The sequence below is a fragment of the Vigna radiata genome, chromosome 7 (assembly GCF_000741045.1).
Source record: "Vigna radiata var. radiata cultivar VC1973A chromosome 7, Vradiata_ver6, whole genome shotgun sequence".
Lineage (NCBI taxonomy): Eukaryota > Viridiplantae > Streptophyta > Magnoliopsida > Fabales > Fabaceae > Vigna > Vigna radiata.
Genome location: NC_028357.1, coordinates 31406620 through 31419469, shown reverse-complemented (window position 1 = coordinate 31419469; position 12850 = coordinate 31406620). Strand labels below are relative to the sequence as shown.

General features: G+C 25.2%; 1 protein-coding gene across 1 annotated transcript; it reads right to left on the bottom strand.

Annotated features, from left to right (window-relative positions):
• Positions 1-3016: 3016 nt before the first annotated feature.
• On the bottom strand, positions 3017-3466 carry LOC111241970 (zinc finger A20 and AN1 domain-containing stress-associated protein 7-like). Its single transcript, XM_022782770.1, has one exon. It carries the CDS (start codon positions 3464-3466, stop codon positions 3017-3019), a length of 450 nt encoding a protein of 149 aa, XP_022638491.1.
• Between the last annotated feature and the right edge of the window lie 9384 nt (positions 3467-12850).

Here is a 12850-nt window from a genome sequence, read left to right as displayed (position 1 = left end):
ATTTTCCCACTTTTATACCAAAAGCTCCTCGTTTCTAACTCATTTTTTCCATTTAGACAAACCCTTTGGATTTCTCAACATAGAAAAATCACAACTTACATAATTTATAATTTGCCCAAACAATTCACAAAATTCGTAGTTACAACTATGTAAATATATTCATCAGTCCCCAATTTCAACAATTTACAGACCTTAAAAGCTAATAAACAATATTTCCAGAATTTAAAAACTTCAGAACACACACACAAAAAATGGTGTAGTTTCATAGCTCATTTTTACCTTGATTTTGAATCTTTAAGCTCTAGAGATTCCCCCCAGTTTACTTGTATAGGTGACTCAAACTACACGAAGAAAAATTCAGATCAATTATCTGACCTATCACCGTACTCAAACACATGCAAAGAATTCAGATTGAAGAGAATTAAACAACATATACAACTCATAAAAACCATAGACAAAACAATTTGTGCTCTAAAAAAGATAGAGATGAACTTACTCAAATGTTAATTCTGATAGATTAGATTAACCAAAGAGCTCAGAGGTAATGTCTGATTGAAAAACAAATGAAGAGGAAGTAAGTAGACTTAAAAAGAATTTCTAGAAAAATAACAACTTTTTAAAATGAACTCTTATAATTAAAATCTATGTATACATTATACTTATATCATTTTATTAAACCTTCTACTATTTTATAATTACTCATTTTCTTATTTTTTACATATAATTGTACAAAATAAGTTTTGTATAAAAATTTAATCATACAAATTTTTAACTGTACAAAATTTATTCCTACAATTTTATGTTTTCAACACATTTTCTTGTTCTTCACAACAATCATAAAGTAAATGTTATCAAAAATATTTTGGAAATTACAAAAATAATTAATTGACAATGCAGGAAAAATATTAAAATAGTTAATTTTAAATAATTAATTAGAATAATAGTTAATTTTAAATAAATATACCAAAGACATTAGGTTTGTGAATAAAAATACTATAATTGATAATATTTTGAAGGACTCAAATTATATTAAAATATAAATATAAGTTAAATTTTATTTATTTAAATAAAATGTGTGATATTATAAACATTTATATGTAATTTAATATTTAAAAGAACTTTAAAGTTTGGTTTGAAGTGAATATTAGAGGACTTGTGTATGGTGTATGACAAAGATTTACAATTTTGTCTACACAAAAATTGTACCAAAAAAGTTTGCAATTTTGTCACAATTTTTTTTACCGTTGCTAGAAAATTATATGTTTGTGATGTACTTGTATTTAAATTTTTACTCTATTTATAAATGTGTTTCTGTTTTAAGAGATTATTATTTTTAATTACATAGAAAAATGCCAAAGAAAATAAATGGAAAAGAAGAAGTCTGAAACAATATTTAACGACACTTAATACATTTTTTTGACTTAAAAAAGACAAATTACATCTAATTTTCAGATACGCTTGAAATATGGTTGAAATCGTGTTAATATATGCTAAAGTAGTGTATTGATTTTAATATGAAAATTAGAAATAGAGTTCTCATTGGAATTAAAAATGATAGGAATCACAACTTTTAATCGGAATTAATATATGAATTTAACTGCTCTTAAAAATGGTGAAATCTGAAATAAATTTACTTACTTTTAAATATAAGAATTTAATTGCTGACAAATAAAAACTCTGGATAAATATAAAATAGTACAAAACTAAGATGAAAAACATAATTATACTGCAAAACATTTTTAATACCCTAAATACTTTAAAATATGATATAATGTTTAAGAAAAAAAAATTATTTCTAAGAGAGGAAAAAAAACTAAATTTAGTTATTTAGAAGATATTAAAATAAATAAAAAAATTTCTCTTTCAAAATAAAATAAAAATTTAATATTGAAAGTATTAGTTATTATTTTGTAATATATATATATATATATATATATATATATATATATATATATATATATATATATATATATATATATGGGTTTGTTAACATCCTGTTTTTCAGTTGGTACATTTTAACATTGTATACCGGATTATAGTAGACAAAAATATCCTCATATATTATGGATTATAAGTTTTAAAGTCAAGTATATTTAAATAATTTTCATTCTCAAAACTAAAAAAAGAAACCCCAAACCTTATTCACCTCTCTCATTCCTCTCAAACCTTTTTATCTGTCATAGCCCCACATAAAAAACAATGAGAAACACTGTTGTTAAGCAATTTCTTACAAAAAAAAAACTGATTTTAATTTTTGTCTTATCTAATTTTCACAAGACATATGAAGAAATTGATAATTCGCCTGGAAAAAATCAGAAATGCTATTAAACAATTTCTTACAAAAAATTATGAAGGAATTGGTAATTGACCTAGGTTTTTAAGAGATGAAGATTTAACATCTGCACATGATGAAATTAGAGAGGTTATTGAAAATGATGAAATTGAAGAGATCGAGAGAGAAAAAGTTGGAGTGAAAGTGATGAAAGACAAATGATTGAGAGGAATGAGAGGTGTGAATAAGAGTTTGAGTTTTTTTAGTTTTTGAGAATGAAAATTATTTAAATATCCTTAACTTTAAAACTTAGAATTCATAATATACGAGGATATTTTTGTCACTATCACCTGATACACGTTGTTAAAATGTACTATATATATATATATATATAACTTTTAATAATATTTTTTAAATAATTTTATACCTTTTTCTTTAAAGAAAGAGATAGTTTTCTTGGTTAGAAAAAGTTAAGAATAACATTAATATATTACCGTTTTCAATTTCTAAAACAAATTCGTAAGTTACCGTTGTTAAAAATCGATAGAATAGGTCGTTATTTTAGAGCACAGTATTAAAATTATGAATATTAAAATCAAACTGATTGTTAATGCATGACTTATAATTTGAAATTTTTACTTAAAAATGGTTACACTGCATACAATTTCAACCAAAAACGTGAGAACTTCCAAACTAGTAGAAAGACACATCCTAAAATAGAACACTAACCCTAAGAAAAAAAACCTAAAACCTTTGCACCTTGTCACCCTTTATAGTAGGATTTTCCTTAGAAATCGTTTCACGCCCTGCAGCCTTGAAGTCATAGGTACACTCGTGCTTCTCCGGGTAACGGTGCACCCCGCAGAAGATGGTCCCACACTTGCACAGGAACCCGGTTAAACCCACTTTTCTGTTACAATGCCCGCATCGATTCTTGGGTTTGGAAGGCCCAGCCGCGCACGGCGGCGACTGCTCGACCGAAGAGGATGGCTTTACCTCGTCAAGAAGCGCTTGCGGCGCGGAGGGACATAAGAGAGAGTCTATCACAGAAGGCTGCACCTGGAGACAAAGTTGCTTGTAGCATTTGGAACAGAAGTTTCCTTTATCAGGAGTGCCGAAGAAACCGCAGTTGTTGGCGCAGAGATTGGCCTCTGAAGTGGGGTAGCTGATGCCATTGTTAGATTGAGAACCCATGTTTTTGGATCGATGAATTCTGTGATTTTTCTCTGTTGTGAAAAAATGGAGAATGGTGACATATATATATATATAAACACCGCGATATGATATTGGTTTGATAAGATTTGCAATCTGATTAAAAAATCACGTCGATATCTTTATATTTTATTTTGATTAATCAATCAATAACTACCTGGTATTTATTTATATGAAAAATGTATGATACCATATTTAACTTAATTATAAAGATATAGGTCTACTTTTAAATATATTTCTTTTCGGGAGGGAATCAGTTATCCCACACGTAATTCTGAAAAAAAAAATTAATTATTATTTTATCATTGTTTCCTTAATTTGATATTTTTATAAGTATTATCTTAGGATATTTTTCAAATATTTTTATATTTTTAATTCGTTATGAAACTTATTAAAAAAATGTTATAACAGTAAAATATATTTAGTGATTAAGCTAAAATAAGATAACAATTATATCATTTAATAATTATTTTTTGGTGTCGAATATGATTTTTTTTATCTATCTTATTCTTGTATATGAAGAGTATTTCTGATAAAGAAGGGAGTAGATTTGAAAAATAATACAGTAAGTGAGATCAATTTTTCTCTTCTTTTTTTTTTTTTTTCATTTTATCTCTCTTATAACTATTATTTTGCTTTCGTTATTATCACTGATACTCTTAAAACTACTATATTGTTATTCAATTTTATAATGAACACTAAATTGTATCTATGATCAATATTTTTCTAATTTTTATCTTATATTATTTTAATATGGTTTATCCTAGATCAGTAAATGAGTCTTAAATTTATATATTCAAATATTAATAATATAAATTATATTTACAATTATCTCTTAAATTTTGTTGTGATATCATTAAATATAATTAAATCTTAAATTAATTAAACTATTAAATTTTTAATATATAAATAATTATTGATGATAGTAATTAAAATTAAACAATTTAACTAACTTTATTTAGAGAAAGAATAGCGAGATCAGAGATAAACCTTATTTAATTCATATTCGTGCTCAAAAGATAGGGACGAGTTATTAGGTCCAATTAAGGTGTAGGTTTGAAAATTACTAATAATTTTTTAAAAGTAAATGCACCAAAATAAAAACAACTTAAAATATTTTAAAAAATTCCATTTATCTCATCTTTTGATAACTTTTTGACAATTATACCAAATCATTACAAATAATACAGTGATAAAATCCAGTATCATTCTTCTAAGAGAACTTGAGTTAAGTTGTTTAATTAAAATTATTTATCAAAATCAATTTAACAATACAAAGACAATTTGATTCAGTGAACTGAAAGGAAGAAATTAACAAGAATATTAAAGTTTGAAATTAAAGTTGGAAAAAAGCTTCTTTGGAATTAACTTCATGACTACCATTACAGTAACTTATCTCAACAATATAATTTGCTTTCAAACATTAACATCACAGTATCTTGGTTTAATCCCTTAAAACAAGTTCTAAAGAATTATGCTCAATTATTAATTCCTTAAGTAATTAAACATAAACTTTGCATTAAGATTTGATGTTTACCAATGACCAGGAAAATTGAAACTATTCCTAACATCGTTCCTTCTGGTTGCTTTTCTTATAATGAAAAGTAAAACAAGAAAAGCATATGAACACAACTTATATTGAAAAGGAAGATTACATCAAATGTCAGTCATTACATTCAATTCCAACAAAAGAGAGAATTAGCTACTCCTAGTCATCTTGAACGTACATAGTTTTGCAATCCCTTGCATACAATGTTGTCTGGATTCCTTGAGTAGTCTCCTGAAGTCTGCAATATTCTATGGTTCCTTTCTCTTACTGTCTGAAAAACGTTTCTCTGTCTATTTTCCATGTAAAAGCCAAATGAATAACTAATTCACTTAGCGCACAATGCTCGCTCGCTAAGCAAATATTTAATTGCAACTCTTCCTCAAAAGTTTATTCGCTCAGCGAATTGTTCTGGTGTGCTGAGCGAATAAAGTAAATATTAGCTGAGGGAATTAAATTTTTGGCTTAGCGAAAAACCTCTTACAGCACTCCACCTTGATGTATGAATTCCTGTACAACTTTCCTAATTTTAATTACATCTTTCCTAATTTTTAAGTGTAAAATCAACACTTATCATCTTGGCATTCTTTGTATATCTCACAAGGTATTTGAATTTCTATTATTATTATATTATTGTTGTTTTATTTTTTTACATTATTAATTAATAAAAATTACCTTTAAAGTATTTTTTTCAAAAATGCATTAAAATTAATAACATTATTATGTGTGTGAATTATAATTCAATGACATAAAAAGTTCTATTCTTTTTTTTATTCACCAAGAAATTGTATTCTCATTTATGCATTCTAATTTCTGAGGTAGTTAAAATAATAGAGTAATTAAGTAATAATATAATAAAATAGAAGGATAGGAAGAAAAAAAAAGTGATAGAACTATACTCTCGTGTTCATTGTTATCTTTCATGTTTTCTCTCAAACCCTTTATCCTTCCTTACTTCTCTTCTCAGTTTTTTTTCTTTTATTCTTTATACATCTCAGAAATCTTTGGAACTACTAAGTAGCTAGTGAAATAAGGAACATTTTAGTCTGATTTGATTTCAAAATAAAATAAGTTTCTATTTATTTTATTAAATTCTTATTCTCTAATTTTTATAATGTTTTAGTCATAAATATTTGTAGAATCAATTGAGAACAATGATTCTCTCAACTTTATCTATCTTATATTGAATTTGTATTTTGTTTGGATACTTTATACTTGGTTACTAAAGGAGGTATTAGTATCTCTCAAGCTGCAATTGTTTGGAGGAATAGTTATTTTAAGTTAAGAGAAACTAAAAGAATTTAGAAACTCTTTCAAATTTATGGTGATGAGGATAAGGCTGTAACAAGTGTTTGTGATATTGAACACTAATTATGTAATGATTGTGTATGTTTTGATTGAATTATTTTGATAGAAATAAGATTAGGCAAAAGTCTTAATCTAAGCATGATGTATCAAATTAGTTAATTGATAACATGTGAGAAGATTTGAATTGACGAATTAAGTTCTTTAGAAATAACATTGAGCTATTTTATGGTTTATTTATGATGCAAATGGTGAGATCTTTAATATTTTTCTCAAGCAAATGATTTTTGCTCAAGTGAAAATGACACTATAATTTAACTAAGTTTTTACTTAATTTTCGTTCTAGTAAGCATATATTTGTTCAAGTTAAAATATTTTTGCTAACCCTAAAGCAATTATATATATATATATATATATATATATATATATATATATATATATATATATATATTAATGTAATTGTTTTTGTAAACGAAAATTGAGATAAAATACTTACATTTTATGTATATTAAAGCTTTTGAAATGATATATGTGTTTTGTGTGAATATTGCATATGTAGTGACTCCTAGGAAGGATGTACTATATTGAGGTTATATGGTAGGTTTTGTAATGAGAGATATTTCATTGAGATTATCCTGACTCTCTTATTATTAGAGTCACGTAAAGAAATATATTTGGTTGTGAGAGTCAAAAAAGGTTCCTACAATATAAAATTTTAATATGGAAAACGATCGGACCTCATCAATACAAGAAGTTTATCTCGACCATATTCAAGAGAGATTCGTGTCTAGATGTAAATCTATAGTTATAGCTCCTGAGAGGCAGAAATGAAATGGTGGGTGAAAAGTCTCAGTGTTTGTTCAATATATCGATCTTCTATAAGTAGAGTCTAAGTCATGAATAATGATGATTGAGTTGTAAAAATATTAAAACGATGAGCATTTAACTTAACTGATGATTTAGAGTTGATAATGAATTTCTATTTAAAAAGAAACTTTTGTTGTTGAATAATTTTTATGAAAGAGATGGAGAGTGTGTAATAAAAGGTGGGAAATCAAGCTTGTATGATTGAACTCCTTGGTTATGGTTTGAGGATAATGTTAGTGACATAATATTGTTATATATTTTCACTAGTTTATCCTTTGTTTTTTATGTGATTTTTTTACAATAATAGTATGTTATATATTAGTATATGACCCTCTAAGTGACAGTGAGGAGGAATAGTAAGAATGCAGAGTTTCTACTATAAAAAATGTATTTATATACAATGCATACGTGTATAAATACAATGCAAGAAAATTATTAATTTAGCAATTAATTTATATATCATTTTATAAACTAAAAAATATTGATATTTAAAATAATTTCTATGACTAAAAAATTAATATTGATTTGTGGATTAAACTTTAAATATTGGTTTGTAATATTAGTTACAATGTTTTAACTACCAAGAAATTAGTATTTAAATTAGTCTTTAGTCTAATTTAAAAATTAATTTATATTATATTATATATCATATTATAATATTTTTTTTATTTTAAAGGATTAAATATGTTTTTAGTCTCTATAGCGATTTTTGTTTTAGTCCCTCTTTCAAACTAAGGTACAATTTAGTCCTTCAACTTTAGAAAACTTTGATTTTAGTCCTTTTTTATCAAATTTTTTTAACTTTATTTGGTGTTTCAAACACGTTTCATTATAGCATTTGGATTGTTTACAATGTTTGACACATTTTTGCTTCAATGTTAACTGAGAAACGCGTTTGAAACGACAAATAAAGTTAAAAAAATTTGGTAAAAAAGATTAAAACCCGAGTTTTCTAGAGTTGAAGGAATAAAATGTACTTTAGTTTGAAAGAGAGATTAAAACCAAAATCGTCCCAAAGTATAGGGATTAAAAACCTATTTAACCCTATTTTAAATTATTATATATATATATATATACACATTTTACTTCTTGAACATTCTTATATAAAAATTACATTTTCAATTTTTCGTTTTTATTTACCAGAAGACTCAATGGTGTTTCATCTATTACTGGAAGACGTAAAAGAAAGACATGAAGCTTTATTATATTATAGGAAACAAATGTCACCATTAAACAAAATTTCATCTAGAAAAAAACGAATTAATATACTTGTACGCTGAGATATTTAGAAATATATTTTCAACCGAATAAATTTAACAAATTATCCATTATTTAAATAACTTATATATATATATATATATATATATATATATATAACTGATAAAAATAATTAATACATCTTATACTTATTTTAGTTATCTTTTTGTCTTTAGTCAAAGGTTAAAAGAAACATATAAATACATACTCATGAAATAGTGATGATTATAACTGAATAATATTAATAATAACAAAAATTAATACATCTCATACATATTTTAATTAACTTTTTATTTTTTATTCAAAGATTAAAAAAACTTATAAATATATACTTCTGGAATATTTATCAAATTCTTTTATTTCTATCATATTTATGTTTTATAATTTTTTAAAAATTTTACGGATTTGAGTATCGATGATTCTTCAACATAAATTTTAAATAATAAATAATAAATTATTGGAGTTATCAATTCATTTCTTCATCAAATTAAAAAAAATATTATTAATTGTTTTTATGTAGAAATAATATTTTAATATTTGTAACAATGCCTGTTTGAAAAAGACTATATATTAACAAAAAAAAAAAAAAAAACAGCACAACATTCCTACAAGTACCCTCCTTGAGTTAAAAATTCTCATAGAATCCGCTGTTTAATTGGTTATAAAATTATACCCTTTGTTTTGCGTCTTGTTAAAAGATGAGTGTGTTTTCAAGTTTTAATAGATTAAATAGTTTTTCAAAATTTATAAATGAAATAGTTTTATTCTTTACAACTATAAGCTATTGTACCTTTTTTTATCCTATTAAAAACTCAAATTCCAAATATTTAACATCTTCTTCCTCCCACTCTAGGCTGCCAGGGATATTGGAATATGAAGTTATAGAAGTTATTTTATTTTAAAAAAATATTAAGTAGTTCATATAATTATGATAAAACGTAGTAGGCCTATTAGATAGTAAAAATATATACAGTTGTAACACAGATTACTTCTATTACACACTCCAAAACAAATCATAATAAATAGAATGAGTTATTTTACTATGTACCCTTTTAACTTTCTTCCTTAATTTTGATTACTTTAAAGTTCGATCTTTTCCTTTAGGTTTATATGTATATTTAAGATTGGAGTTACGATATAAATTTATGAAATGTGAAAATAAATTGTACTTTTGTCTATTTATGAGGAAATAAATTAAAATAATCATTACTTACATAATTTACATATTTATACCATTTTGAATATTGTGCTTCTAAATCTTTTATCATAATTAATCACGAATTGAAAATTAAATTTGGTACCAACCACTATATAAAAAAAACACTTCATTTTTATCGTGGAATTTAAGCGGTTAAAATCACAGTCGAATTACATGTTTAAATTCCTATTTTTTTTAAAAAAAAAAGTTAAATTACACTGTACATGTCATTAATTATCACTTAATAATAAAAAAAATTAAATTATAAATTTTCACTTAATAATAGATATTCTATTAAACTTAGAGCTGTCAAAACGGGTAATCCGGCTTGACTCGGCCCAGCCCACCACGGATTGGTTACTTAGTGAGTCAATCCAACCTGACTCATTTATTAGTGAGCCAGAAAAATCTGAACCCGGCTCGACCCACCACGGGTTGGCTCACTAGCTCATTTAATTACAATTTTTTTAAAATAAAAAAATTACAAACTTTTTATATTCAAATTTAAACAAATTTTACTCCCAAACAAAAAAATTTATGTTAAACTAAAGACAATTCATAATAATAATAAAAAGTACAATATAATCCAAATGTCATTAAAAAATAAACACAAAAACATACAAAAAAAACATGCTCCTTGAAGAATTTCAGTGAAGAAGTGAGAGTGACAGCACTCGTAAATGAGAGCAAGTTACGTGAGAGTGATTTGTGAGAGCAGAGGTTACTTTTTTGGTATACACAGTGAGTGAAGAGTGTATTTTATTTTTTAGGATTTCATAAATAAAATAATAAATTAAAAAAATAAAATTAGATAGGTGGGTTGGCGGGCCAACCCAGCCAACCACGGGTTCAACCCGTATGAACCGGGTTTAAAAGAACCGGGTTGAAATTTGACCCGCATAAAAAAAAATTCAATTTTTTCAAACTCAATCCGGTCTAAACCCATGATGAGTTGAATTGACTCACAAATTATGACCATTTTGACGCTCTAATTTAACCTAACCCACTCCCAAAACATGCACAAATAACATGAAAATGATAAAAGGAATATACGTAAACAATGAAATATATTTTAATAGAAAAACAGTATCTATCTCAAAACCTTCCCAATATTTTCTTCTTCATGGGCATGCCGCATTACATCAATTGCTTATATCATTTTTATTTTTCTTATTGTAGTAAGATTTTAATATTTTTCTAATTTTAAGTACAAAGTCAAGACCCGTTTGCAATCTTAATCGTTAGAAACAAAAAAAAAATTGTAAATGTTTGATTATTATTATTAATATTATCCTAAAAAATAATTCAGCGAAGAACATGACAATAATATGTAACCTATAATTTGATTCCAACAGCAAAATTATAAAAAAAAAAATGACATACATTTTGGTATTAATTATATATTGGATTATTGGTCTTATTCCGGTTAAGTCCCTCTAAACAAGCATAGGTCTAAATGAAGAAAATTTAACTTCAGAACATTTAATCTTTCTAGTTTCAACATCATACATTAATCATTTTGTGAAAAAAATAATTAATTTTGTATGGAAAACTAATAAGTATGAAGCAATGGGTAATTAATGGAGTTGCGTCGTTGTGTATAAAATTGATATAGGCCTTTGCGTTAAGGAAACGGTATTGTCAAGACGCAAGCTTCACCAAAGAGGGAATTTCATTCCTTGAAGCCTTCAACCAAGTCATACAGTTCAGATCCAACAGGGTTCCAACCCTAATCTTAGAACATACTTTGCTTAATCATTAATTTGTTTCACAAAGGTTCCAACTTTAATACATTTTTTGTACTTTCTTAAAAATCATACAATATAATATCATCGTATAGTTTATGTTCATTGATTGAAGGTATTGATGATACAATCTGTCACAAAAGTGTTTGGTCACTGTTGTGCCGTCAATTATTAACACTTACCTAACTCAAACTATTCTCTCTTGTCTCAACACTTTTTGTATGGGGATAAACATTTAATTAATTTTAATTATATTACGACGATACTACTTTTCTTAATCAACTAACATGCTGATACAACTTTGAATATAGAATATACAACTTTTTGTTGACCTTCATTTTAATTTTTATTTTCTTCTACATAATATAATGTTTGTATATTCTTTTCAACTAATTAATAAGTGTTTTGTTTTAAAGTTAAATCATTGTTTTTCAATTATTGCAACTGTCACAATTAACAATAGTTTTTTTTTTAAAAGAAAAAAAATCATCTGTAATAATTATTTATTTTGCTTTTTTATCTGTAAAACGTATCGAAATTGCTTTATAGATTACAAACAAATTCCAATAATTTATTAGGTATAAAAAAGTTAAATTACTTTGTTAAGAACTCATAGATCTAATGATTTATTAGGAAAAAAACATTTAATTCTAAAAATATCAGCTTTACTGATTTAGCTAGTTGTTACTTATTAACATTAATATGATAAAACTAAAATTGTGTTAACCAGTAACAATTTTATTGCGTAATTAGTGATTTTTTCTTGGCAAGTACCAATCATTCTTGAAGACATTAAGAAAAATGATTTTAAACCTAACATAATTTTATATAAAATCGACTGTAGAGTAAAATTTATATTTTATTTATATATTATAATTTGGTTTTAATTTTTAGTTGATGTGAGATTTTGTAACAGAAAATCTAGTTTTTATAGTAAAGTATTCATTAGTTGCTTTCTTAATATGGATTGCAGTATAACAACACTCAATTTAAGTTTGAGAAGGTAAATGAAACATTTAAGATAACCCATCTACAAATTGGTTAACTTGTATCCCAATTATAGTAAAAAGCTTCAACTTTTGTCTAAAAGATAAAGCAAATCCAAATTTAGTTTAAAATTGCTTATTATATATCATTTACTATTAAAACAGACCCGTTGTTTGGAAATCAATTTAGGAATTATCAAATACATTAATTGAAGCATAGCAATTGAATAATTTATGAATCGTAGTTATAATTTTTTAAAATACTTAAAATGTATCACGCCACTCATACAATGTTTATATATATATATATGAATTTTTATTTTCTTTTGATAGTTTTTAATATGTGCGAACAGTTTTTTAACCATTGAAAATAATGGTCATTACCCTATTTTCTAGTAAGGAACTTTTTGCAGTTGTCACCTCCATCTTAAAGAAACTCCCATTGTTAATTGGTTAGATAAG

Excerpts from the sequence above, each read along its gene's own strand:
- LOC111241970 (XM_022782770.1), bottom strand. The coding sequence starts at position 3,466 with ATGGGTTCTCAATCTAACAATGGCATCAGCTACCCCACTTCAGAGGCC.